Source organism: Porcisia hertigi, chromosome 29 (assembly GCF_017918235.1).
Source record: "Porcisia hertigi strain C119 chromosome 29, whole genome shotgun sequence".
Classification (NCBI taxonomy): domain Eukaryota; phylum Euglenozoa; class Kinetoplastea; order Trypanosomatida; family Trypanosomatidae; genus Porcisia; species Porcisia hertigi.
Window position 1 is genome coordinate 21,481 of NC_090588.1, and position 26,638 is coordinate 48,118.

Here is a 26,638-nt window from a genome sequence, read left to right on the forward strand (position 1 = left end):
CCTCCCTCCCCCCTCGCATTCGTGAGGCTCACGTTTCATTTCAGCATAGACCACTGTCGGCCATCAAATCGAGTCCCGTTAGATTGGAGAGAAAAAAAATCGCCCCTTCAGGATCGGTGACATGAGCTGTTGGTCTACCTCCTGCGGTATTTTTGAGTGGCTGGCGCTTGAACACTTCTGTGCTTCCCCACTTGACTTTCTTCACCTTGTCTCTTAGCGTTTTTTCGGTGCACTGGTGAGCCCCGGTGAGCGCGTCGGTTGGTCTGCACACACGACCACACTGAAAACTTTGCCGTGGCCTGCTTTTCCCCTCTTTCTTCATTTTGGCTTCTTCTTTCTATTTCTATGATTGTTGTCCGTTTTTTTTTTTCGGCTAAACGGAGGTTAGTGTACCGCTAAGGCGCTTTGCTTTCACTGTGCACCTCTCCAATTGTCCCTCCTGCCTCCCCAGGTACACTGTTATTTCGATCGATCGAGTACGTGTGCGCTTGTACCCCCCCCCCCCCCCCCCAGTAGGGGCACCTTCACACCGGAACTCTTATATACTCTACGCCAATGCCCAAGGAAACTGCAGCAGCGGAGCAGCGCATGCGAGACTACAAGGTCTTCGAGCATCTTGGCTCTGGGGCCACAAGCGACGTGTACCGTGTGGTGAACAAGACCAACAACCGCACTTATGTGCTGAAAAAAATGTCGCTTGCCAATATGAGTGATGAGGAGCAGCTTCGGGCCAAGCAAGAGATTGTCGTGATGGACAATGTTGACCATCCAAACATCGTCAAGTTTCGGGAAAGTTTTATCGACCGGGTTGAGAACTCCGTTGACATCGTTATGGAGTACTGCGAGTTCGGCACACTTGAGGATCTCATTGAACGACAGCGCTACGAGGGGCGTCCCTTTCCAACCGATGTGCTCTTGGAGTGGATGGCTGAGCTGCTATGCGGGCTGGCCCACATCCACTCCACTCGCATTCTTCATCGCGATATCAAGACGAGCAACATCTTCGTGACGTCCAAGAATCATTTGAAGCTCGGCGACTTTGGCGTCTGCACGATTCTGTCGAACCCAAACGCCAAAGTGCAAAGCATGATCGGCACCCCTCTATACTTTGCGCCAGAGGTGTGCAACAATGACGCGCACGATGAGAGAAGCGATGTCTGGAGTCTGGGCATCGTCTTTTATGAGATGTGCACTCTGCGCCGTCCATTTGAAGCGGACAACCTTTTCGCACTTATTCAGCTCATCCTGGAGTCTGATATTGAGCCATTCAGCAATGGCGTGGAGAGCTCACTGGAGGGGCTCGTGCGGCAGATGCTTGACAGGGACCCGAGTCGCCGTCCCACCGCGCAGGAACTTATCGATGTGCATCTCGAAGTCCCTCTTAGCCACCCATCGCACCCCTCTCAAAAGCCGTCCAGCGGCCGTCTCCTTCAGCAATTCAGCGGCCCAGAGCTGCAGTACACAAAAAAGTGGCCGCCGCCCGAAGGCACCACACCCGTCCCCAAGGAGGGCGTCAAGGGACGCGCAACAGGCGAGTGGATTCACACTGGTAATGCGCTGAGCGTCTTTGTGGAGCTGCAGCGCACTTTGCACCAAATTCCAGCCTCTGCCAAAGCGAGGGGCCACACTGCCTCCTCACAGGGTTCACGGCCTGCGAGTGGTGCGGCACATAAAGCACCATCGTTTGTTGCAAAGCCGAGGCCGGATAAACCAGGCAAGAGAGCCAAGGGCTCTAGGAGTGCAGTGTCCTCCTCCACATCGGCCACCCCGTGCACGCGGGCGAAAGCCACAGGGTGCGCCGTACCACAGAAGGATGAAGAAGTTTTGAATACTTCTCTCTGCAGCTTTACAATGCGGGAGCTGCAGCTCGACGTGCAGCGGCTTCACTCAGCCATGTTCGGAGAGAATTCAATAAGCACGGACGACGTGCCTGTTGTGATCGAACTGCAGGGAGGCCCTGCCCTGGAGGCGTGGAGCGCGTTGAGTGGAAAACGCAGCGCGTCTGAGTTGCACAACGGCTCGAGTGTTCCAAGGGCGACAGCACCGGAAGGCCGCGCTTCGTTTCTCGCGGACATCAGCGCCGTAATCGATCGCCACGCGGCAAATGGTAGACAGATTGAACTGGAGGCTTTAGATGAGGCTGCTAGTCTCCTTTCGCAGTACAAGTACCTCAACTACGGCCTACGATGAGGAGAAGACGGGGGCGACGACGTGGTTTCCTCGTTGTGCCTGTTGGAATTCTCACCTTTCCGGACTACATGGGATGAGTCACACCGATCGTACAGTGCTCAACAAGTGCAAAGGTACAAGGGGAATCCCCCGTCCCGTGCCATTTCCCGCTTCTTCTCAAATTTCGACGCCCCCCCCCCTCTAAGCTTCCAGCTGCATCCCTCTCCCCCCCCTCCTTTCCCTTCCCTCAATCTCCCTATATTGGGATACTCGTGTTCTACTTCATATACTCTTTTTCTTCAAGCTACACGTGTGATGTGTGTTGCATGCAGTCCACCTTTCCCGTTTACTCTCTCCACTTCCTTCTTGCTGTCTATCCTTTCACGAAGGATTGGGACGTGCTGTTTTCTTTTCTGACAGACTGTTGCGCATTTTCTTTGTCACCCTCTGCGCTAAAGGAATCACATCTGCTGATAAACGTGACGGGGAGGCGGAGCTGGGGAGAGGAGGGGGGGGGGGAGCGTACGTATGCGCGTGCAAGTCAAGGCGGTTGCTTGCTGATCGGTATTCCTCTGCCGCTTTGTGCGCCTCTCAGGCTCTGCTGTCGCCACTTAACTGAACAAAAAGCTGGCAAAGGTAAACAAGTTTGGGTGTTCAAGAGGTGGTGAAGTGGTTCTTTAGTCATCCACCAGAGAATTGAGTAGCGTCCAGCGGAGGAGGAGTTCTCTGAGTTTCGGATCGCCCGCTAACTGCACATGGTGCATCTTCGATCTTCTTACTATGCTTGTTCACTGGGAAAATGCATATCTGAAGGCGCCCTGCCACTCTCTTTTTTCTCGAGGGAGGGAGGCTTGCTTTTGCTCTACTGCTCCCCTTCCTGTTCCTTGCCCCCCCCCCCTCCTCCTCCCCCTACCTCCTTCTCCGAGCCCCTCTCAATCTTCCATTACTGCCTCATACATCCAAGCCCCCTGACCCTCACAAAAAGTGAAATGGCCTTCTCTGGTGACATGGACGGTTTGTCCTGAACAGTTGTTGTGGGCTTCTTCTTTACTGTTGCGCATGCGCTCATCCACTTCGCGATTCGTGCACAGCTTCTGAATCCCCCGTTCCCGAACACACATGTTGAACTAAGCTCTATTTTCAAGGACGCCGTCGCCGGAGTAAAAAGAACAAACAAAATTTAGGAAGGCTGTCATCATTGATGCGAGGTTATTCAGCGCCCTGCTGGACGTCACCTCGACGGGAGGGGGTATTCCGAAAGCGGCTAGAACAATCTTTGGAGACCTCCATGTGCCACACACCAGCGAATTGCCCGAGTCGTGTCCGGGCGCTACCGCGCGGCACACCTCAGAGCTTTGCCCAACTCAAAGGTACAAGGCGAAATCTACTGCGGGGGTTGCATTCATGAACCATGACAGGTCAGGGAGAGAGTATTCTAGGGCGCTCACCCTCGCACAAAGTTGGAGAAGCATCTGCTCACCTGTCTCTACTGAACGGCGCACGCTCTGGTCAGTGAGACTCCCTTTTTTTTTGTTTGGGGTGGGGGGTCTGGTGAGGATGCCATTTGCAATGGACTCGAAGGGTGAGGCCGCCGGCACGACGAACTGCGCTTGACAATCAGTCAAAACCGGACTTCAGCATTCGCGATCATCACACAAACGTCGCAGTGGAGCTGTTTGAGGACGTCTGCGCTCCCCGATAGGCGCCTCCGTTTCTGTCTCGCACGCCATCGCCAGTCTGAGCTGCCCCTCTTCCAGTTTTCCCCTCTCATCGAGTGGGGGAAACTCAGGGGTGCTTCTTCTTGCTGCACTCACACAGCTCGCGGTTGCGGCGAACCACACGGAACGGCTTCTTCTTTCGATTCGCGCCACATATGCCCCGCAACTTCCGTAGAAAATAATATCGGTGAGTGTGGGCCTGTGGCGTCCCTGTCCACAACGAGCGCGGCCCACAAACAGCTGAGGCAGACTTCTTACAGGGGTGGACGCTGAGTCCTCTGTCTTGAGACACGCTGTTTGAGACTTGCTCTCACAGCCAACGCACCCCACCCCTTTCTCTCCCGGCCTTCGTTTGAAGTCGGATTGCTCACTCCGACAAACAAAAATCAGCACAGTCAATAGTCGAAAGTCAAAAAGTAGCCGTGTGAAGAGAGGAGATGCCACAGTGTGTATCGATTGTTGCTTTGGTGGCGGCGCGCAAGGGTGAGTGAGAGGGAGTCCCTTCCGAGAACTCCTCCTCCTCTTCTTGCAGCAGCACACCGTCGCTGGGAGGGGGGGGGGAGGAAGGAGAAGAAGTGCACAGACACTGTGTCGCTAACAGAGCAGCACGTAACCGGATGGGGGTACTGCTCGCTTCTCAGAGTGCATTTTTTTTTTCTCGTGGGCTGTCTGGCTGATGATGTGCGCACAGGTGAGACTCTCAAAGTGGAAATGGAAATGTTTTGCCCCGCAGCACCTCTCGCACATTTCGACGCTTTGTTTGGATAAAGCGCTTTATTTTAGCGGTACAATCAGCACGCGCTCTCCGCAGGCAGGTGAATGGGTCTATGACGCTGCACTTTCCGATTTGCTCTGCAGTCGGGTTGGTCTTGTAGGACGTCTAGGAGGCGCCCAGACACGACGTTGTGTGTCTCGGGAAGTGTGGGTTTCTGCACCCCTTGTCAGGGTGTATTATGTTGTACATCTTCAGTTCCCCTGTGATGTGGTTGGGCTTGCCAATTTGTAGCGGTACATTCACGTAACAATCGTGGTGCGGGGAGTTTTTTTTTTTCTCGGACGGGCTCATTACTGCCAACGTCTTCGATTATCTCTTCCCTGTAATGTGGCAGGGGATGCGACGGCGGTGACAACCTGCCTAGAGCCTTTCCTACCGAAGGCATCTACGCCCGCTATGCCCAAGGAAACCCTTTTTACGTGTGGTGACACACATTCTTGTCGCACCGAGCAAGGGAGCAGGAACTCAAGAAGACATTTTGTCAAGCCTGGAGAGACACTATCATTTTGACTTGGCAGACCCTACTCTCTAGAGTGTGCAGCCGCGTCTCCAAGTCATGGTTGCGTCGAGCCACCAAAGTTATAATCGAGGCCCTCCCCCCTCCGCCAATACCACCACCACCACCACCACCAGGAGTGGCTTCTTTCAGAGCGCCTATCTCAAGCAAACACCTTTGGAGGAGGGAGCCGTTTTTCTTCTTGAACTGGCGAGAAGTACTCGCTGGTCCCCTACCCATGGAGGCACTTGAGCCACATCGTAGAGACACAAGAGTGGGGCAAGCAGCCGGTAGGGAAGGGCGGGGCGGGGCGTGGAGGGGAGGGGAGAGGTCAACGCCGGCAGAGCAGCGGCTGGTCTGCCCTGAGTACGCTGACGGCACACACGCTTGCAGTGACATTGGGCGCTTACAAAGGGTAACGAAAAATGACGGCGTAGAGACGACGAGGCGGCGCGCAACAGCGAATCTTCAGAGGCGCAGCCCGTCGTATCACCCAACATGGGCTCGATTTTGGTGCCATCGGACTTTTGTATCCACTTCACTACACTCCCTGCCCTAAGGTGCGACGTCCACCTCCGGTAACAATTCGGCCTTCAGCGAACACCTTCTCTCGCCCCCCCCCCCCCGTGTAGTAGCTGGTGCCTTCCATTCAAGGGTCGAAAAAGATGTGAGTTCGATGCACGGAGTAGTGAAATCAATCAAAGGGCGTGTGCTGAGGCCGTCGCTGTTGAGCCACATCAAGTCCTGTAGCGAAAGGCGATGAGAGTTTAAGGTAGCCGCAAAGGAAATCTCACCTGAGAACACCCCTCCTCGTTCTCTGCGGCAGAGGAGATGAGGATCGCACGTCTGTCTTTGCATGCTGCACTGTGAGTGTGAGCAACTCTTTCGCTCATTTTTTCTGCGCCTCACTCCCCCACCTCTGCCCATGACCCGCTAAGCGGATTTTAACGGTCATTGGTGGAGTCAGCAAGCCAGCGAATCACAAAAAAAGGTCCACCCCCCTCACCCCCCACCCACCCCGCTCATGTCCTCGAGTGCCCTCTTCGTCACGCACCTTCACTGAAACGACCGCCACCTTTTTGTTGCGTGTGCAGGGATCAGTGACGGAAATTTCGAAGGAGTCGGAGAGCACCTACCCACCAATCAAAGTGATTTGGAAATTGTGCAAGACGGACTCATCTCGTGACAAGTACTCCAAGAAGAACGCGCATGGTTTCGCACCTGGCTTAACTTGTCGCAGTCAAGCATTTCTCTGTGTTGGGATCACGGTCTTTGCTGCGCTTGCCCTGGAATTCCACTGAATCCATGATGCCCACTGCTCTCTCTCTCCGTGCCTTTTTTCATTGCTGACCACGGCCAGCGTCTCTGCAGCACTTCTCTGCATGCACACGTAACTCAAGGCTCGTTCGGGATACAACAGAACGGAGGGGGGTGATTCTATACACATAAAACGGTGCCAGCGAGGAAAAATCCCCCCCCCCCCTTGCCCCCCTCCCTCCCCCCCTTTCTTCCGTTCTGCACACACCGGGACGCATACAACTAAAAAAAAAGTCGATCTTCACATGCACAACTTACAACAGAAACCCATTTATTTTTACGTTTCTTCAGTAAGTGCCTAAGTCTAAGAGCACCCGTTCCCCCTCCCCCTCCCCCCCTTCGTCGACGCCCCTTATACTGGCGTTGATTTCACTTGGTGGGTTTATCTCATCATTCACTTACCCATTTTCTCTCTTTTTTCACCACTTCGTGCCAATCGTGCGCAGCGTGTGCCCATGTCTCTCATGCCAGGGTACCCGGTGCCCACCACGCAGTGGGTGAAATCTGCAGAGGAATGTGCGGCGTGCGGCAAGCGATTTAGCTTTTTTAACTCCAAGGACAACTGTCCGTGCTGCGGGCAACTCTTCTGCACTAAATGTCTGCCAGGTCAGTGCATCCTCGCTCCGATGGCTAAGCCCACGCCTGTGTGCCTCGGATGCACACAGAAAATTCAAAACTGGCTTTCTTCTCAGCATCAGCGTCAAGGGAATTCCGACCAAGTAGACGCGAGTGCCGAAACCGTGCCTCTTTCGACTTCGATGGCAGCGCTGGAGGCGAAGCTGAACGCTCTCGAGGGGGAACTCCACTCCACCAAATCAGGTGCCTGTCAACTTCGCGAGGAGAACGACCGCCTCGTCGATCTCCTCGCTGTCAAAGACGCCCGCATTGCAGAATTGAAAGCGGAGCTCACAAGGAGTGACGCCTCGCCTGGTGCCGCTACAGAATCAGCTGAGAAGCTGAGAGTGCAGGTTCAGGAGGCAATGATGGAGTGCACAGCTATGAAGCGACGGCTCAAGGAGGCTGAGGAAAGAGCAGAAGGTGCTGCTCAGACTAACGAGGTCATGGTAGCACAGGTCCAGGGTTACGCAAAGGCAAAGGCAGATTGGGAGCTGCTGGCAGAAAAGCTGAGATCCGCCGTGCGGCAGGCAGAGGACTTGTCAGCACAAAGTTCAGAAGAGGTGAACAAGCTGCGTGCGTCAATGCAGGCCATGAAGGCCCACAGCGAGAGAAAAATCAAGGAACTGACTGACCAGCTGCAATCTGTGACGAACGCCAACACACAACTCCAGAAGGACTACGACCGTAACGCAGAAGCTCTGCATGCGGCCGAGCGATGCCGAATTAGTTCAGACGCGCAACACAGCAAGGAACTGCAGCTCCTCAGAGAGCAACTCGAAAAAGCTGCCACTGCCCTAGCACAAAAAGACGAGCGATACGAGTATCACCTAGGAAGCACGAAAAGGCCCGCGGAAGACACCGCGACTGGCAGCACCACAGAGGTGGAGCGCGAGCTCGATACTCTAAACAAACGGCTTGCTGCATCCAACAGGGACACGCAGCACTTCCCAGAGAAGATCTCACGTGCAGTAGAAGGAGACCTACATTTTCAACGCAACAGTGTACGTAGACCCCAGACCGCCCCTCCATTTACATCGGGGTCTCTCACAAAATGGGAACTTCAGGAAAGGGCTGTCGGCCACGGGGAGGCGAGTGCAGGGCGCCGTGCAGGCCTGGTGGGAAAAGAGCGACTTGTAGTGAAGTTGCAGTGCAGGTGCCGCGAGGCTGCCATAGTGCTGCGGGCAAAACTGGATAGCCTTCGTGCTCATCTCTCCGAGACAAAGATGGCGTATGAGGAGGGGCAGCTTGCATTTCAGGCATCGCTGAGTACACTGCGTGATGCGGTCGAGGCGGCGGAGGATCAACGGGCGTCTGAGGTGGCAGCTGTCGCCTCAGCGTCAGGCACCGTTCCGGGGAGGGATGCCGCTGATGCAACCAAGTCGAGATGGGGCCAGCCGACTATCATCGAGGATTTGAGGTTTCCGTGTGTTGACGGTGTGGATGTGCACGCGATCGAGGCTGTGTCTGGGCTGGCTAACTGGGAATTTGATACGGTTGCCGAGGCACAGCGAGGCGGTGAAGCAGACGTTCTCGTGCGCATCGGTCACCAGATCGCGCTTGACTTGTTCCTCTTCCCCGACGAGGCCTCACTGCACCGGTGGGCGTGCCTGCTGGTAACGGTGCAGGCGAACTACCGCGCCAACCCCTACCACAACAGAGTCCACGCGGCGGACGTGATGCAGGGTGTGTACGCACTGATGTGCAATTGTCCCAGTTTGCTGGGTCACATGACGACAGTGGAGAAGCGCGCGGTGGTCTTCGCTGCTGCTGTGCACGATCTCCGGCACCCCGGCCGCTCCGAGGCGTTCCTCAGAAACACTTTCGACGCCACGTACTTACACTACAACGGGCTACAGGTCCTGGAACAGATGCACACGGCTACCGCCTTTCAGCTTCTCGCCAGGCCGGAGCTGGACTTCACGAGTGGCGACATGAGCGACGAAGAGGCCTTGCAATTTCACGGCCTCGTTGCGGCGCTCATTGGTTGCACCTTCATGGGGCGACACGCGTCATTGATGGAGCAATGGTCGCGCCCTCTCCAGCACGGCAAGACGTACGACCTCGCGGCTGCCGCGGATCGGCAGCAGGTGCTTTCAATCTTCTTGCATGCCGCCGATCTTGGAGCGCAGTCCCGCGGCTTGGTAGTGTCACAGAAGTGGGTGGGTGTTGTAGAGGAAATGTGCGCGCAGGGTGACGAAGAGGCGGCACGTGGACTACCGCTGAGCCCCGGGGGCAGCAGGAGCGCGAGCTTCGAGAGAGGTCAGCTGTTCTTTCTGGAGACGTTTGTCTTTCCGCTATTTGACCTTGTGCACCAGCTGTTTCCTGTCATTGATTCGCCAATGCGGAACCTGCGCGCGGTGCACGCACACTATTGTGCGGCGCTGCGAGAGACGACACGCGCGTTCCCAGCGCCTATACAATACAGAAACGCGACGGAGCCGACAAGCAACGAGGTTGTCGAGCCCTGCGTGGAGGCCCTGGGCGTTCGCGAGGCCGCACTGGAGGAACAGAAAAGAGCTGTCGATCAGGCCATTTATCGCCTGCGGAAGGCGACGACCGCTGTGACAGCTCGGGAGAAGCGGCTAGGGGAGAGGGAGACCGCTGAGGAGAGGGTTGGGACTTATTCGGGCTCTGGACGTGACGAAGGGGAAGTGACTCCGTTGTCAACAGTCGAAGAAGAACTCCTGCGTGCTGCCACGGCCGTCCTTGAGTGCGAGTCGGAGGTAGGGCGGAGGGCGGCGGAAGTGGAGAGGATGATGGCGGCGTTGGAGGGGAGAGAGGCGATTGCGTCTGGCTTCTCTGCTCAGCTCGCCGCCATCGCCGACAGGGTGAACCGGCGTCGACAACTCGTGTCCTGTCGTGAGAGACGCGTTGAACACCGGGAAGAAGCGTTGCGCCGTGAGCGGGCCACTGATCTATGTTCTTCCGGCTCTGTCACCGAGTTGACGGGTTGTGCAGCGGCTGAGCGGGTCACGAATATTCCACCACCCGATTGTGTATCACCGTCTTGCGTGACGCGGGTGAAGTTGGAAAGCGCGCTGGAGAAGTTGAACTCGGCGTTGCAAAATACGTGAAAACAACAGGAGCGCCTAAGTTAACACAGATTAATAGGTGTATGTATCCGATGTGCAACAACTGTGAGTCAAGTCAAAAGAGGAGGGGTGAAGGGAGAGAGCTTTTTTGGACACCTTCCCCAGAGAAGTGAGGTAGGTGCAATGTATGCCTTCAATATATGGCAATTGTGTAAGGACCTTGCCTTTTCACGGTGCGCGGCTGTCACTTTCACATCTCGACTTTGTGGGGTCTCCGATTTAGGTGACGTCAAGTCAAACGCGCACCCGCTAATGGAAAGCGTGGGGCCCGAGGAGGGGTTGCGGCGTTGCCCTCCCCCCCGCCCTCGCCCTCGCCCCCGCCCCACTCTTTACTCATCCTCTTATCGTGAGAGTCCTATATTGGAGAGAGCTGCGAGTGTGGTGGCGCAATAAAAAAGTCACAACCATCATCAGGGTCTGCTCAATACCCCCCTCCCCCGGTCCAAGAGAACACTGGCATGGGCGAGGCTGCGCTGGGAAGGGATGAAGACAGTGGAACTGTATAGCATTCCCTCTTCGCGTTTTTTGCCACGTCCGTTACACTCCTTTCCCGTTGTTGTTTTGCTGTTCGACTAGTCTCCTGTAAACACAGCCACATCTCCACGACATGGCGTCGGCGTGTGCAGCGCTCTGTCTCTCTCTATGCGTTTTCACACAACCTTATGCCCACCGCGTCCTTGTGCTCGTGAGTGTCGTCTTCCCCTTATCGCATTGCCTCTCACGATGAACGCGTGACTCTTTTTGCTCGCACTTTCCGCATTCGTTTCATCGCTTCTTCTCTCTCTGGTGGAAAAAAAAATGCGGTGCGGTGATTGACTTGTTTGATCTTCCGCCAGGGATCACCACATTCGTGTTTTTCTGCGTTCGCACTGCAGCTGCGTGTGTGTTATGTGCACCCGCATCTGCGCAGTGCCTTAGCCCACTTTTGCGCCGGCTCGCTGCCCCCTCTTAGTTTACCATCTCCCCGCTTTCAATGGATTCATCGAATCGAAGAGCTGACAAGACGCCCGTGGCGCCCTCAAAGATGGATGCGTCAGCCAAGGGCTCAAAGTCTGGCTCTTTCACTCTTGGCGCGAGTGCCCCCAGCTACACAAGCGGTGAGGATGGCGCAGCAGCGCCGCCGCCACCACCACCACCGCCGCCGCCGATGCCCTACTACGGGCAGTATCCTTCCATGTGTGCTCTCCCCCCCGGTGCCACATCGATGGGATTCCCCATGCCGCCGCAGCTTGGTGCCGGTTCTCCACAGGGGTGGATGCCTGGTATGATGCCACTCCCACATGCCGCGAACCCCAACACCACGCTCCCACCTCACCCGTACGTATCACCCTATGGTGCCACTGCCCAGCCGATGGTGTACATGCCAATGCCATATAATTACCCACCTTACATGACCGCAGCTGTGACCGCCTCCGCTGCGGCGATGCCTCCTCCCTTCAATGGGCAGCAGACCACCAAGTTGGCAACACAAGGGGCGACTCCCTCGTACACTCCTGCCGCGGCTGCACCTCCTCCACCTCACTCAAGCACTGTCGAACCTGCGATGTCTCCCCCCCCGTTCATGGAAACACCATCGACAAACAGCGCAGGACCGGTGCCACCGATGGTGCCTGCGCCCGTACCCGTCTCGAGTACCGTGGCTGTCGAACACACTGTGATGCCGCTGATGCCCAACATTAGGTTACCCCCTGGCGACCCCTTCTGTCCTGCAGGTGTCTCCGTGCCATCGCAGTACGCTGCTGCTTCGGTAACGTACCCCTCTGGAGCCACTAAAACGGATGCATCGCTTTTGCCGCCGCCACAACAGTGCAACAGCGTCACCAGCGGCTTTCCGTCCTTGTCGTCACAGAGTGAAGGGCAGAGAGGCATGGCGACCGCTGCCACCGACACCAGCTCATCTTAGTGCATCCCGCACCGTTTTCTTGCAGGTGTTGCTCGTGTTTGTCCTTGCGTTTCTTCCTCGCAGTCTGTCTTTGTTGCGTTCCCACTCTCTGGGGAGCTGATTCCCCCTTTCCCACGCTTTTCCATTGCAGAGTGGTCCAGATTAACCGTCCCAACCACTTTCCTCGCGCCTCCCCCTTTTGGCGCTTTTATGTTTTGGTGTACCCCTTTTTCAACTGTTTCTGGCTTTCAGGCGCCGTTGAAGTCTCTCCGGCGAGTGGATGACGTCTTGATCGCGTTGAGGCAGCGATGTGTGTGCCGGGGGAGAGATGGGGGGGGGGAGGCACACCAACAGTGAGAACGAAATGGTGGTGTGGCCCCCCCCCTCCTCCCCTCCACTTCGTCTGATATTTGGGCGGCAGAACAACTTGTGCTTCTGCCGTCTCTCTCTTGAGCTTCCCCCCCTAATCTTGGCATCTATGAAGTTGCTGCGGGCTGCGGCCCAAGTTATACGCCACCCGACGAACGTTTGTTTTAGGTTGCGCCCCAGCCCCTGAAGATTTCTTGTGCTTAAGTTGGAGTGCGTAATTTTTGTTCTCCAAATCGCTGTGTGTGTTCAAGAGAAGACTCGTTTGGAGGTACGTTACGGGTTAAGAAAATACCGGTCATGCGTCTGACTGCACTTCATATATGAGAGACGTTGTCAAAGATGATGTTGATCGAAGCAATCTTGAACATTGTAGGCGAGTTCGAAGTATCAACCGTTGTTCGCAGTGACCGCGGACCTGCGCCCGTGCGTGCTGTCGCCTTTGTGTGTGTGTGAAGCTAGCGGGTTGCGGCTCAATCAGCAGCAAACGATGGCCCCAGTTGACTTGGGTGCGTCTTGTGCCATGGTGAGATGAACCGCTGCGCGAGACCCCCCACCTCAATCCCATTGCCAGCTTCGGCGCTGCCCGTAGCTTTTTTTTTTTTTGTGACGCCTGTCCTTTATGCTCTCGATGCCCTTGGCGCTCAACTGATGCGTCTCCTACCCCTCCTTGATGTAGGCATACGTACTCGTCTCTCCCATCATCGCAATCTGGTCACCCACAAATTAGGAGCCCGCATGTGGATCTCGAAGGCCCGGCTCGCTTTTCGCTTCTCCGCGTGCCGACGCTCTTCAACATTTTTCGAGCTCTACGGTCGTGCAGAATCGACAGAAGTGAGGGGGGCGATACCGGCATCGCAACCGTCGTGCAGCACTGCACCCGCCGATGAAGAGTGGAATAGGTTCCAAGCGCTCCTGGAGCGCTTTCAGACACACACCTACATCCACCCGGGGCAGGCGCCAGCGCGGCTCTGCAGAGAGACCCTAAAGGGCCTTGAACGACTGCTCGCGTCATCACCGAGGCGCCGGTCGACCACTGTGCGTAGCCTCTGGAGAGACGCGCTCGCGTTGTGGTCGCACCTGCCGACGCATGACGTCACCGCAGCAGCCGACACGGCGAGCGCGCTCCTTCTCTCTGACCAGGCGCAGCTTGGCTGCCATGTGTGCTCACAGGCTGCGAGCCATCCTGAGTACTCTCGCGGGTTGTGCAATGAGACAGAGCTTAGTGGCTGTCTCCGCCTCCTGACTGTGCATGCGATGTGCGCCTGCTATTCGGGTGAAGGGGTTTCCGTCCGCTGGTGGACTCTCCTTGCTGACTCCCTGGAGGAGGCGAAGCGTGTTATCAGCGGTTCAGATAAATCTAGGCGGGCACCAATCGCACACGCAATGGAAGTGCTGGCATGGTCGCTGGATTGGTTGCATCACCACAGCGACATATCAGTCAAAAAGGCGCTCTGCGCGCTGAAAACGAAGCTTCCTCGCTGGCTCCCGCTCCTCTTTGAGGAGTTTAACGTGGCCACAGCGGAATCGTCGTCACAGTCGCTGGCCTTCTTGCCGCCACGTTGGCTGTTGGCGATGGCCACACACGCTGAAAGTGACCGCGATGTTGCAACTCTTGAAAGGCTGCTACGCCATGCCTTAACCAAAGAGCAGCGGTACCACGGCTACACCGTATTTCAGCTCTCCTCTCGTGTGGCAGATATCCTTGTGCGCTGCTTCCCGGATCACCCGAGCGCAGGGCGGGCGGTCACTGTGCTGGGCACAGCCCTACACTGCTCGTCACTGAGTGCATACGGTAAAACGAGAGACGGCTTTGCCACCACGGTTGGGGTGCTTGCGTGGATGTCTGGTGTGCAGCCCTACGTTGCCATGCGGACGTTGCTGCGCCACCACTCGGCTGATACGGCTGCAAAAACCCAAGAGCAACACGGCGACCTGCTCACTGGAAACCCTCACCTCAACTGGAGAACAGCCCTTTCCTTCACAATGCAGCAGGTCGAAGCGGCCAATCCCCACTGGCGTGTGTATCTTCCAGAAACTTTGCGGCTACTCAGCGATGCTGGCAAGTCGAAACAATTTTGGAGCTTCCTGCAAGAGTACAACGCATCAGACGCAACCGCCAATATCTCTGTCGCAGCGTCGCTAAGCCACGTAATGCAGCGGAGTGGGAGATGGTGGCACGCAATGGAGGTGCTGGATCTCCTTGCCAGTGCACATCCGCCACGCGACACAATCGAGGATCAGTTGATGACCATGGCGTGCACCGACACACTACACGTGTTACTGCAGGCGAAACGGTGGCAAGAGGCATTGCGTGTCTTTCTGCTCTTGAGAGATGCTTTCCCACCAACAGCATCGTCCCTCGTCTCTAGGTTGCTCACGTCGATGCCGACGCTCGCCCCTTGGGACACAGCGCTCGCTGCTGCGTCACAGAGGAGGCTTGCCTGCGACACCACTCAGATTATATTGCGCTGTGTGCATGCCGGGGCATCGGCAGCCCTCTTGACACACTACCATCAGCAGAGGTTGGCTGTGCCCATCTTTGCCCAGCACGGCCGCTGGGATCTCGTGCGCACGATAGTCGAGCAGCGTCCGACTGAGGTGATATTCTGGCACGCCCTCGTGCAGGCGATTGTGAACTGTGCAGACGTTGTGGATGAGCCAACGGCCACCACCGCCTTTCCCGTGCCGCTTCCGCAGAGCTGCGTGCGCGACATGGCGTTTGTGAGCTCGTTCGCGCGTCTCTGTCTTCAACGGGGCTGGCTGTCGCTGCTTTCGTTGCACCTCCTTAGTCCTCCTGCATCATCACAGGACACCACCACAACGCCGATGTCGCGCCTTCGAGTCGAGTATGAACACCTTCTCCGCTTTATTCAGTCGAATTGCCGGCCGCCACCTGACTTTGTGTTCACCGACTCGTACGTTGTTCACCAGCTCATGTCATGCGTGACGAATCGACGGATATCCGTAGTGGTCAAATTGGCGTCTGCGGTGGCGAGTACCAAGCGGCAGGCATCCACCCATTTGCGCATACCTTACGAGAATCTGAGCGCGCCGCGCCCTGAGGGAGACGGCACCTTTGTCGTGCGGGCTTCATCGATTCGCGCTGCAACGTGCCTCAAGGAGCACTGCATTGTAGGCAGCTCCAGCGACATTGTGGTTGGGTACAAGGTGCCTGCCGCTTCTCTTTTCGCCTCTGCCAGTGGCCTTCTGAGGGTGCTCAACAACAACGGGGTTTACTCTCTCGCATATCACATGTCGCTCGCGAGCAGTGGCCTCTATCTTCTTTACCCTGCCCATGGCAGCCTTAGCTGGTATGCCTTCAGACTGCGTGTCCATCTCTGCTTGGCGGTGTTGCCGAAAGCGCCTCACGTGCCGCTGTTGGCCACATCATTTTTCGACCGCTTTGCGATGAGGTGGCGCAGGGGTCAGGGCAACCGTCACGAGGTGGAGGCGGTCCTGGTGGCTGAGGGTGGACAAGAGGTGCGACACGCGTGGAGGTCCTTCAAGACAGATCTAAACGCGGAGGGCTGGGGACCAGTCGAGTTGGAGGGGGGTGCAGGAGATATGTATCATATCGTTGAGCTTCACATATCACGCCGGGCGCCAACCAATGAGGGAGATGCGATGGTAGCCGACGTGATGGTCTTTTCGTGTCGCCAGCGTTCCCTGAAACCGCTGACCGCAGACGACGACGCGGCGGCGGCGGAGTGGGACTTGTGAGGCGGAAGCTTGTCGCTGGCAGCCTCGAATCCTCTGTGCGTGTTTTCTTTGATCTTTGCTTGTCTACACATGCGTGTATGCGTAGCAATGTATCCGGGTGCGTGCGTCAACACTGTTGTTTGGTCGTCATACATCTTCCATAATCTAGGTTTGCCTTTTAAAACTTTGCGACCGCCGCTTCCGCGGCAGGGCAGGGGAAAAAACATTTATTAGCGTCAGGAGCGGCTTCTTGTCGTGTTCGTTCCATTGCGTAGGCGTCGCGAGGGCGTGATTAGGGATGCACTGCACACCCCTCTGGTGAGGAGCGTATGGAGTTGACACACCAAGGGAAACTGCCATGGCGCCTGGTAGTTGCCCTCTCTAGTACGTTGGCCGTTGTTGCGTGTCTGCCGCGTAGTTGAGCTGCAGTCGTTTCGGATGATTGCTCAATTAAGCGCTGGCCTTCCCTGCTTCGGTAATCCTCCTTACACACACACACTCACCTCGGCCTCTCTCTCTCGCCGACCCCCCCCCTTCATTTACCTGTAATTCTCCCCTACACATCACTGCCGCATCAAATGTCACTGCGCCTCGGCGTTCAGGGACAACCCCCCCCCCAAAAAAAAAAAAAACAGCCGCGGAATCTCTCGTGTGCTGTGTCTTTGACTTCCTCATACCCTCCCCTCTTTTTTTTTTCCACGCGAAGCCGTTTCTCCCGAATCCCCACCTCTCCTCGGCTTTGTCCCCTTCCCCCACCCAGCACACGTGTATATAAGTGTGTGTGTGTGCTGCACTTTGCACACTCGCATTGCTTGCTCTTTCTGCGTTTACACCCTGCGCCTTTTGAGACTCTTCCATGCCATCGGAGACCATAGTTGTCGGAATCCAGGCGGGCGCCCACGCCGACACACTGGCTGCGGCGCTGGAGCTCGCGACGCCAGGTGATTCGATTGTTCTCTCTACCGGTATTCTGGAGGAGACGGTTCACCTCTCCTTCAACGTTACGATCACGGCACCTCCGGCAACGGTAGATGATGAGGACTCCGATACCCCGCCTGCCACTGTGATCGGCACTGTGATTATCTCGGCGAACGTGACGCTAGATGGTCTGGACATTCGTGGTATGGTAGATGTGCGCAAAGGGCATGCCATCCTCGACAAGTGCGATATCCACCACGGTGCTGATGGTATCCGCATCCACCCTGGGGCCACAGCGACCGTGCGCAACAGTCGCGTGCACCACTGCATCGGCGGCGGTGACGGCGTTTACTTTATGGCTGGTTCGTCTGGAGAGGTTTCGCAGACAGATATTTTCCAGTGCCGTGTGAACGCACTCCACGTCAAGGGCAGTCAGCCCGTGCTCCGTGGGAACCGCATCCACGACTGCGCCTTTGGCATCTACTTTGAAAAGGCTGCGGCGGGGCTCTGCGAGCAGAACACGATCGAGCACGTTCACAAGTTCGGTCTCTACGTCACGGACGGTAGCAGTCCGATCATTCGCAGTAACACCGTGGGTTGGTGTGGGATCCTCTGCTTCTTTGCCTCAAAGGGCGGTCGCGGCTCATGCATTGGGAACACATTTGAAGGCTCCCTTCACGTGTTGGCTGACTGCGTTGTACATCTCGCAGAGAACCGAATTAGCGGTACAACAGACGTCGAGGCCAGTACGGCAGCGGTGCATGTTTCAGGGTAGGTAAGGTCCCCATGAATTCTTAGCAATTCGCCGGTACACAGGCGATCTGATGTAGATTATAGGGAAAGCCTACATCTCTCGTGGTGCGCCCTTTTTGACTGTTTATTACTTCTTCAGTTGAACGGCTCATTTTTTCATGAATGGAGCTCTCCGGTACACGTTATCTGTTTGCTTCCTCTTCTGTGTGCGCCATGTTGCGTATGCGAGATGCAGCTCTCCCTTTTCGGGTTCTCCCAGCCTGTGCCTGCTTTGCGTCATTTCACTCATCTGTTTCTCGACTACTTTGGCGAGGGAAGCATGAGAAGGTTTTCATGGGTTCGATGGGCCTTGGCAAGGGTACTGGATCACATGTGAACAGGTGTGGCTCTGTCCCGATGTGGGGAGAACTGTTAGTGCAAGCGGCAGAGCTGCACAACCCTTAGTTGTCACTGCAACAGGTGGCTCTGATCGAGGCCGTTCCTCTCTTCCCTTCTCTTCTTTAAGGAAAGACTTCTACTCTTTTTCTCGGCGCCGTCGCGCTCTCCTCCCTACTTTTCTGTGTGTAAGTCTGCGTGTGTGTGTGTGTGTGTGTCTGCAGAGCTTCTAAGCGCAGAAGTGCCTTCATCCCTCGTCTGTGTACTTTGGTTCCGCACACTCGGCAGACAAAGAACCCCGACGGTCGTGTAGGCTTGCCGCACATCCGGCCATCCCTTTACTCTTAGTTGGCCTGTCACAAGTAGTGCACACACCGGCACTCCTCCCACGCGCGTACCTAAAACCGCGGACAATCACTCGCGTCTGCTGTATCGTTTTTCTTCCCCTTCCACCATTTCAGCAGATCACCCGGTTACCTGCACATACCCGCGTCGTGTATCGTACTGTTCAGGGGTACAGTGCACGCACACACTCACTCACAAAGACATACATACCCCCACATGCGCGCATCTGCACCGATAACATTGTAGGAGGATTTCTCGTTGTGTCTGTGGGCGTGCATTGCTAGCCTTGACTTCTCCTCTCTCCTCAATCTATCGGCTCTCCACGAAGCGACTCTTGGTGGGCAGCGGTGGTGGCGGCCGCACAGCAAAGGCGGCTGGGAGTAAAGGAGGAGGAGGGAGAAGCACCAAGTGAGTCGTGAGGTGTGCACGCCGCCACCACAGTTGGCAGAGACCGCCGTCGATATAGTAGTAGGGTGCTGAAATGGACGCATATGACATAGACGATGGAGGTCGGGCGCATGGCGCGCAACTCACCACTGTGCCTATTAGTCGCCTAACGAACGAAATGAGTGAGGTGAGCGATGTGGCGGAGGGATCGTTCGGTGTTGTGAAGTGCTACCGGCACGACCTCGACAACCTCGAATACGCTGTTAAGCAGACGAAGCGCCCCATTTATGGCGAGTCAAATCTGCAGCAGCAACTCCAGGAAATGTATGCTCTGAGCTCCTTTCCTCACAGACACATTGTCCGCTACTTTGACGGGTGGGTAGAGGACCAGGCTGTCTTTGTGCGACTCGAGAAGCTCCAAGACTCCATGGCATCTCTTCCGCGTCCGGTGAGTGAGACGGTGCTCACATCCATGCTCCATCAAATATCTATAGCGCTCTACGAGTTGCACTCCCATGGTGTGGTGCACCTGGATGTGAAGCCAGATAATATTTTGAGGAGTCAAGTTGACACGGATATGTTCATCTTTAAGCTGTGTGATTTCGGTCTGGCACGCCCCCTCAACGGCAAAGACTCGTTGACGGGCGAACACTTTCTAGGACTCAACGATGAGGACGGTGACCGGCGCTACATGAGCCCGGAACAGCTGAAAAGCCTGCGCGATGTTGTTGGCCCTCCTGCAGATGTTTACGCCCTCGGAAAGAGTTGTGAGGCAATGATGAAGACGCCAACGGAAGACCCCCCAGGGGTCAATGCTAGGCAACGCGAATGCTACTCCCCAGCGTTCACTGCCTTGATTGAGTCTATGCTGTTCGACGATCCTGCTCGCCGTCCCAGTGCATTCCAGGTTGTACAGGCTACTTTGCCACAGAGGCTGCTCCGCAACCAACGTCTGCTGGACCTGCAACGCCGCATCGACGCCATTCGAAGCGAAATTTCCAAATTTGACACAGACCGAAGCGGCGATGATCTCGTCTCCGCAGAGTCCAGGGCATTCATTCAAGAGATTTCACCTAGAGAGGGACACACGCCTCTTCGCCTCTCTTGAGGTTTGCCCACATTGTCAGGCGCCGCATTTGCATCAGTGCTCTGAGTATGTCCGTGCATGCTATGAGCTACAGCGACCCGGTCCGTTATGTGCTCCCCTCCATTTGTTCTGCTGATTGTCTGTCAGCAATCTTTGCTCCTCTCTTGGACCCTCCCCTGATCACCCCCTTCCCCCCTCTTTCTGAGAGCAACGTTGTTGTGAAATTTGAGAGGCGCCCGTTCCCGCCCTCCCCATCCGGGGGACAGGGGGGGGGGGAGGAGGGGGGTAAGGGGAGGAGGAGGGGAGAGGAGGGGGAACCCTCGGCTTATGCGGGTACGCTGTAAGGCCCCCAGCTGGTGTAGTGTATCGCATCTAGGCGAGGTATTCAGAGATGGAGAGAGCAGAAAGTGAGGGACGGGAAAAGGCGCGATAGGCTGCATACCACTTTATCTCCCCCAAATCTACGTCGGTGCGAAATATGCGGCGCCGCCGTACAGACAACGGGGGTAGGCGGATGATGCGCAGATAGCCGACCCACAACGACGGCGCCCGGACCATCCCTGTGTAGTGAAGCGGCCTGAAGCAACGGAGGAAGACGCATGACATGAGTGGCGTGCAGGGGGGTCTCTGAAGGCCCTGATGCCGAGGTTGACAGACCTCCTCTCTTTGCGCATCTGGCCTGCGCCTGCACCTACATATCATCATGTCCTGTGCGCACGACAGACACCGTCGGCTCTGCCCTTGAGCGGCGCACTGGTATCATGGCATGGACTGCACCCCTTTGTCTGCCCTGTGCCCACCGCGCAGCGCGCCTCCAAGGAAGGTGCGGGCCAGGATGGGGGGAACCCCCTGTCACCCGCATATCCCGATGCAACGGCAGAGACAATTCGTCTTCAGCCCACACCGTGTAGACTTGGTGCAAATAGGGCGTACACGCTCTACTCGTATGTGTATACTTGTTGATTTGTTCGCGGTAGCGAGACATGGAAGTGTTCGAATGCTTTTGTTTCGCATCGTACACGATTCTTCGCCGTGGCGGTGCTGAGCTTGTGTTCTCCGACACTTGTATCTTTCAAGATGCATTCACAATCAAAGAAATCAAGGCGAGCCTTTGCGTGAATTGGAGATAGTCGTGCTGGTCTCTTCATGTTTGCGTCTCGGAGAAATGCCTGGTCTGGTCGTAATGGAATACAAAGGTGACTGGGCAGAGTTGCTCTAGTGCTGTGTGCGCAGGACTGCAAAGTATCGCTTCGACGTACATGCCCGCCATGGCCTCGGGCGCTGTGGGGGACTTGACGTGTTTGTTATCCTCCTCATCTACCAGCTCGTTTTGTCCTTCGCTTTCGTGCAGCGTATCAACCACAGCACGACTCGCTCAAAAGGGACATGTGGTCCGGTGGAGGATGGAAGAAGGCGGCAGTCTACCTGCCCTCGTCGACGCAGTGAAAACAGGCCATCTCTCTCTTAGCACTCCACTCGTCTTCCTAAGCACGAATGCGCACACACGGGATTGATGTCGTAGTTCATCACCTGTTTTCTCACGCACCACATGCAATCTTTACAATTTTGTTCTCCTCACCTTTTTTTCTTTTGACGTTCTCTTGCCTTTCCACCTTTTTTTTTGTCGTCACCGCCAAACGTTGAGCAGAGGTGCGCATATAAAAAAACGAAGAAGGAGCGATTTGTTGCCGGGGCGCCGCTGCGAGTACTGCTGCTGCCCTGACCAATGAAGCCCCATGAGGAGCGATATGCGGAATGCAAGGGTCACCGCTATGTTCTCATGACACTTCCCCACTTCCGCGCTTTCCGCGACCTAGCTTTGTCTGCAGATGCATCGTGGACGACACATTACTCTGACAGCGTACTGAAGGTGGAGTCGAAGCCCCCGGGAGACTCCTCCACCAACCTGAATATAGTTAGGGCAACGCGCATAATGAAGAACGTGCCCCCGCAGGTGTTATTCGATCAATTGCACGATGCTCAGTACCGAGCTACGTGGGATACAAACATGCTGGAGGGGTACAACGTTGCACGACTAGATAGCCACAACGACATCGGGTACTATGCTGCGAAGTTTCCGTGGCCGCTCAGCAACCGCGACTTCTGCAACATGCGCTCTTGGATGGAGTTCACAAATGGTGAGTACATCATCTTCAACCACTCTGAGCCACATCCCGATTGTCCTGAGAGAAAAGGCTTCGTCAGAGCCCGCTCCATCTTCACTGGATTTTACATCCGCCCTATTCCTGGCGAGACCGGCACCCAGCTAATCTACGTTACTCAAAGCGACCTGTGCGGCTTCATTCCCCATAGTGTCATCAATATGGCCATGACCAAGGGTGCACGCATGATACTCGACAACTGCGAAAGGTCCTCGGAGGAGTACCCAGCCTATGCGAAGAAGACGTACCCAGCGGACCATGTATATCCATGGCGTACACCCAAGATGGACTGGGAGAGCCCTTACCTCTACCCAGAGGATGTTCCCATAGGCCCTGAGCTGGCAACGGCGCATCACCAGCAGGAGCAGCAACCTGACACTTACAAGGGCAGTCCTGACAAAGAGAAGGGTGATGTGCGATCCGGGGATCAGGGGGGAGTCCCGTTTCTCTCAACTGGCGCCGCAGTATCCTCTACGCAATTGCCCCTTGCCTCAGTCGCCCCGTACCGTGTGACCGATCTTCTGTCAGTTCAGCAATACCGCTCTATCATGCAGGATGCTATGAATGCCATAGACCGCTCTTTTCTCCGCGAGGGGCGTGTGCCAACCACAAAGGAGTATATTCTCCGACTCAAGTATATGATTGAAGGTATTCGCCAAACTACTGTCGGCGTCTAGGCGGTGGCCAAGTACTGCTGCTGCTCTCTTCCGCTGTTCTCACCTATCGGATCTTTGCGCTGTGTCAGGATTGCTCGTGTGTGCAGCGCAGGGTCGCACCCATGGCGCACCAGCAGCGGCACTACAGTTGATTTTATTTTAGCCATGTCTCATATAGGCGCGCTCATTTCAGATGGTGGTTGTGCTCTTTCACTTCTTTCTGTGCGCTGCTGTGCGTCTGTGCGTGTCTGTGATTCCTTTGGCGGGGGAGGGGGGGGCGTCGCATGCCTGTCTCGTCGTCTCTGCTCTCTCCCCCCGCTTTGGGTGGTGCAGTATTCCTCCTGCTCTACTTTTCATGCGGGGGCACGACTGGTGTTTGAGGATGAACTCTGCTCCATGCGTTTGTTGAGTTCGTGTTCACGTACGCGGAACTTCCTCTCCCCCCCCCCCTCCACCACCACCACCACCACTTCCACCACGGTACGTCTCTCTTGTTTTTTTTTTACCGGAGGGGAAGGGACCTGGTGTAGAGAACCACAACGTTGATACCGGCGTGAACACACGAGCATACAACACTCGCGGTTCCGCAGCAAATAGTAAAGGATGGAAGGATGATGAAGCCAGGGTGACAGGAAGCGATAGCGTCTGTTGCGCCTCTTCGGCGCACTCAAGTCTCGAGTCGAGGCAGTGAGAGCGCACACTTGGGCGGGGGTGTCTGCGCTCCTGTGTCTTGATGGGCGGTCTCGCCATCCCTCCCCACTCCTGTTTCCATCTTGTCATTCTTGTTCTACACTGTTGTGTCGGGTTACCGCAAGGTGATTCTCTTGAAGTGTGCATCACGCTCGCTGAAATGACTGTCATCGCAATTACTGGAAGCGATGCCCCTTCCTCCCTGTCCTTGAATCCCTTCCGCCCTGTTTTCCTGATATCTGCCGGCCCTGCGCCTCACATTGTATAGGTGGCGTAGTCTAATCGCCAAATTCCATTTCTCCTGTGGGTTGCGCGGTGCGTCGGGCAGCAACGCATCCGTCCAAACGACGAAACGCTTTCTTGCACAGTCAGGGCAAAGAGGCGGCTGAGTGGAAGTGGTGTTGCCTGCACTGCTATACTTGGCCGACCCTACCTGTCCAGCTTTATCGGGGTGTTTCCTGCTCTCTTTCCCGACCCTCTACTGCACCTCGGCCTTTTGCCTGCTCCCCGAATCCACGCCGCAACAGCGCTATCACAGAGAATCAAGCCCTGCTTTCTGGAGTTAGTGAGAATGGAGGCGACGTACATTATGGATTGTGGGCATCACACCCTCAAATATGCTGGTGTCTCGAAGCGGAGCCGGAAGGCCGTGGATGTGCATATCAAAGAGCGCCCTAGTGAATGCAACGCATACGTGACCGACGATGAGCGGTTTCGACAGAGCGTACCTCTGCTGCTCTCTGGAGAATTGTGTGCTGACGAGGACCTGACGCTCATGTTGTTGCTAGACACCTTCCACTCACAGAAGTCGAAGGCGAGGCTCCTGTACTCGTGCTTCGAGCAGTTCGGGTGCAAAAAAGTCTGCCTTCACTACACGGCGTGCGCGGGGCTCTATGCAGCGGGGGAAACTTCTGGTGTCGTGGTGGACATCGGCTACGCTGGGGTGCAGTTCACTTCGGTACACAAGGGCACCGTGCAAACGGCCGTGTCTGCGCGGCTCTCTTCTGTCGGTACTCGAAGCCTCGACGGGGAGTTGCACAGACTCCTGCGCGGAGACATAGCAGACAAGACACTCGACCTGGTCAAGATGCACTGCTGCTCTCTGAAGGAGCGGGACGAGGTGGTGCCGGAGCTGACGCTGCCAGACGGATATGTGATCCCTTCTGAGGATCTGAAGATGAGTGAGCTTCGCAGAGCCACCCGTGCGCTTTTATATTCCACCACATCCTCTGTCCCAGACACCCTGCGCACCATTTACCAGAAACACTCGATTGGTTTCCCCGACTCTACTTCGTGGTTGCAGCTGGGAGGCGGATCACTGATCAGCGGTGTCAATGAGGTGCTCACAACCGCTGTGTCACACACACTTTGCCGCCACTTTCCCACGCAGTTGCACCTGAAGGACGTTACACATGCCCCAGTCAGCGGTGGAATCATCCTCTCGCAGCTAAACGTTTTTAAGAGTATGTGCGTTGACGCCAGCGACTACGAGGAGTATGGCCCTGAAGGCTGTGTGCGTATGCAGGTCGTAGACGCCAGATGACGGCGTGGTTGAGTAGGGACTTTGCTCTATGCGACGGGCCGTTTTGGTAGAGTGATGCATACATATATACGCATATGTCTTTTTTTTTCTTTTTAGCTCCCTTGGACACCCTTTCAGACCTTTTCAGAGAGGGAGCCGACGCACGCACACACACAGTTGTGCTGCAGCAGCTGCTGTTGACCTATGAGTTCATCAGTCCGTCTGCTTCTCTGCTAATTGATGTTGACTTGATTAGTAATATTATCAACGCCTCAGCCGTATTTCCCCATGGGCGCACACACGCCTCCCTCTCCCTTCCCCTCCTCCTCCTCCTCCCCCACGGATGGTGGTTACTCTTTTTCTTTCGGTGTTGTGAATTCCTCACACTCCACAGGATACGTTCAAGAGGCGCCTGAAGGCATAAAGTACTCGTTGGTCACATCCTGAGTGATGGGGAAGAGTCTGGGAAGGGATATGAAAAGGGCAGGGTAGCGGAGGGCCGAAACCGTCGTCTCTCATCATTGGTGATCACCATACTCTTTTCGTCATAGCTCTTCTTCTTTCCTTTGGAAAAGAACTGCTGCTGATGGCGGCTGGCGCTGTTCTGTCACGTGGCGCCGTCCACCCCACTCACCGCTCTTCCGCCCCCCCCCCCCTTCGCCTTTTTTTTCCCCCAAAAAACTCAGACCTCCCACAGCTCGTCTTTTATTCCCTGCTGTGGATGTTGTCGCTTTGACGCGTGTGCGAGTGTGAAAGCGTCATCTTTTCAGGGAGGGATTCTCCGGCACCCACCGCCCGTTTGTTGAGTGACGTGGGGTGGCCATGAAAGTACTCAGTGTATTGAAGCATCGCGCGAGAGCGCGTTTTGAGCTCACTCGAGCTCGGATGCAGCTACGGAACGTGCGCGACCACGAAGTCATTGGGCGCTATTGTGGATTGCTGCTTTTCCCCTTCGCCATCTACTTTTGCGTTGGACAAATGCAAGGCTACAGTGAAGGTCAAATTCGTGATCGCCTCGCAAGCCGGAAAAACCTGCCCTGATTAGTAGCCATGTACACGCGTTGTGGCTGTGGTATTCTTGGTTTTTCATCTCTCTGAACCCAACCGAGCTTTCAATTGATTCCCAGAGCCGCCGCCGCTGCGCAGGCATGGATCACCTAAGAGGTTCCCTCTCCCCTGTATCTTTCTGTGTCCGCATAGGGGCACCCGGTACGGTTTCCTACCGCTTTCAGCCCCCCGCCCCTACCTCGCAATAGCGAATGCAGCGTCACTACGAGAATCCTCTGTGCGTTGATTTTTTTTTTTCCACGGCCGCTCTCCGCTGCGGGACACAGTTCCCCTATGGCTTAAACCGAAGAATACGCCAACTCGGCTCCCTCACGGGGCCACACGCTGACCCTGTTCTCGGAACGGTGTGCAATACGTAGTGAGGTGCAGGTGCATTCACTATAGGATGCCTTTGTTTCCCTTCAAAATTCAATTTATTCTCGTCACCACTCCGACTGTGCTTTTCTTCTCTGTCTCGACGTGTTCGGCTACCTCTTTTTTTCCTCAGTACGCCCCCCCCCTCCTCCCCCCACGGTAGGTCTGCCACCGCATTTCTGCGCC

General features: G+C 55.9%; 9 protein-coding genes across 9 annotated transcripts; all 9 read left to right on the forward strand.

Moving 5' to 3' along the window:
* Positions 1-555: 555 nt before the first annotated feature.
* On the forward strand, positions 556-2,190 carry JKF63_07983 (uncharacterized protein; the record flags this gene model as incomplete). Its single annotated transcript, XM_067903911.1, has 1 exon — positions 556-2,190. The coding sequence occupies one exon, from the start codon at positions 556-558 to the stop codon at positions 2,188-2,190; it is 1,635 nt and encodes a 544-aa protein (XP_067755638.1).
* A 4,740-nt stretch (positions 2,191-6,930) lies between these two features.
* On the forward strand, positions 6,931-10,167 carry JKF63_07984 (uncharacterized protein; the record flags this gene model as incomplete). Its single annotated transcript, XM_067903912.1, has 1 exon — positions 6,931-10,167. One exon carries the CDS (start codon positions 6,931-6,933, stop codon positions 10,165-10,167), a length of 3,237 nt encoding a protein of 1,078 aa, XP_067755639.1.
* A 991-nt stretch (positions 10,168-11,158) lies between these two features.
* JKF63_07985 (uncharacterized protein) lies at positions 11,159-12,088 on the forward strand (the record flags this gene model as incomplete). Its single annotated transcript, XM_067903913.1, has 1 exon — positions 11,159-12,088. One exon carries the CDS (start codon positions 11,159-11,161, stop codon positions 12,086-12,088), a length of 930 nt encoding a protein of 309 aa, XP_067755640.1.
* A 1,083-nt stretch (positions 12,089-13,171) lies between these two features.
* On the forward strand, positions 13,172-16,156 carry JKF63_07986 (uncharacterized protein; the record flags this gene model as incomplete). Its single annotated transcript, XM_067903914.1, has 1 exon — positions 13,172-16,156. One exon carries the CDS (start codon positions 13,172-13,174, stop codon positions 16,154-16,156), a length of 2,985 nt encoding a protein of 994 aa, XP_067755641.1.
* Positions 16,157-16,991: 835 nt separating this feature from the next.
* JKF63_07987 (uncharacterized protein) lies at positions 16,992-17,828 on the forward strand (the record flags this gene model as incomplete). The annotated part of the gene is made up of 1 exon (XM_067903915.1): positions 16,992-17,828. The coding sequence occupies one exon, from the start codon at positions 16,992-16,994 to the stop codon at positions 17,826-17,828; it is 837 nt and encodes a 278-aa protein (XP_067755642.1).
* Positions 17,829-19,007: 1,179 nt separating this feature from the next.
* Positions 19,008-20,021, forward strand: JKF63_07988 (uncharacterized protein; the record flags this gene model as incomplete). The annotated part of the gene is made up of 1 exon (XM_067903916.1): positions 19,008-20,021. One exon carries the CDS (start codon positions 19,008-19,010, stop codon positions 20,019-20,021), a length of 1,014 nt encoding a protein of 337 aa, XP_067755643.1.
* A 1,705-nt stretch (positions 20,022-21,726) lies between these two features.
* JKF63_07989 (uncharacterized protein) lies at positions 21,727-22,839 on the forward strand (the record flags this gene model as incomplete). The annotated part of the gene is made up of 1 exon (XM_067903917.1): positions 21,727-22,839. One exon carries the CDS (start codon positions 21,727-21,729, stop codon positions 22,837-22,839), a length of 1,113 nt encoding a protein of 370 aa, XP_067755644.1.
* Positions 22,840-24,079: 1,240 nt separating this feature from the next.
* Positions 24,080-25,051, forward strand: JKF63_07990 (uncharacterized protein; the record flags this gene model as incomplete). The annotated part of the gene is made up of 1 exon (XM_067903918.1): positions 24,080-25,051. One exon carries the CDS (start codon positions 24,080-24,082, stop codon positions 25,049-25,051), a length of 972 nt encoding a protein of 323 aa, XP_067755645.1.
* Positions 25,052-25,852: 801 nt separating this feature from the next.
* JKF63_07991 (uncharacterized protein) lies at positions 25,853-26,071 on the forward strand (the record flags this gene model as incomplete). The annotated part of the gene is made up of 1 exon (XM_067903919.1): positions 25,853-26,071. One exon carries the CDS (start codon positions 25,853-25,855, stop codon positions 26,069-26,071), a length of 219 nt encoding a protein of 72 aa, XP_067755646.1.
* Positions 26,072-26,638: the final 567 nt, after the last annotated feature.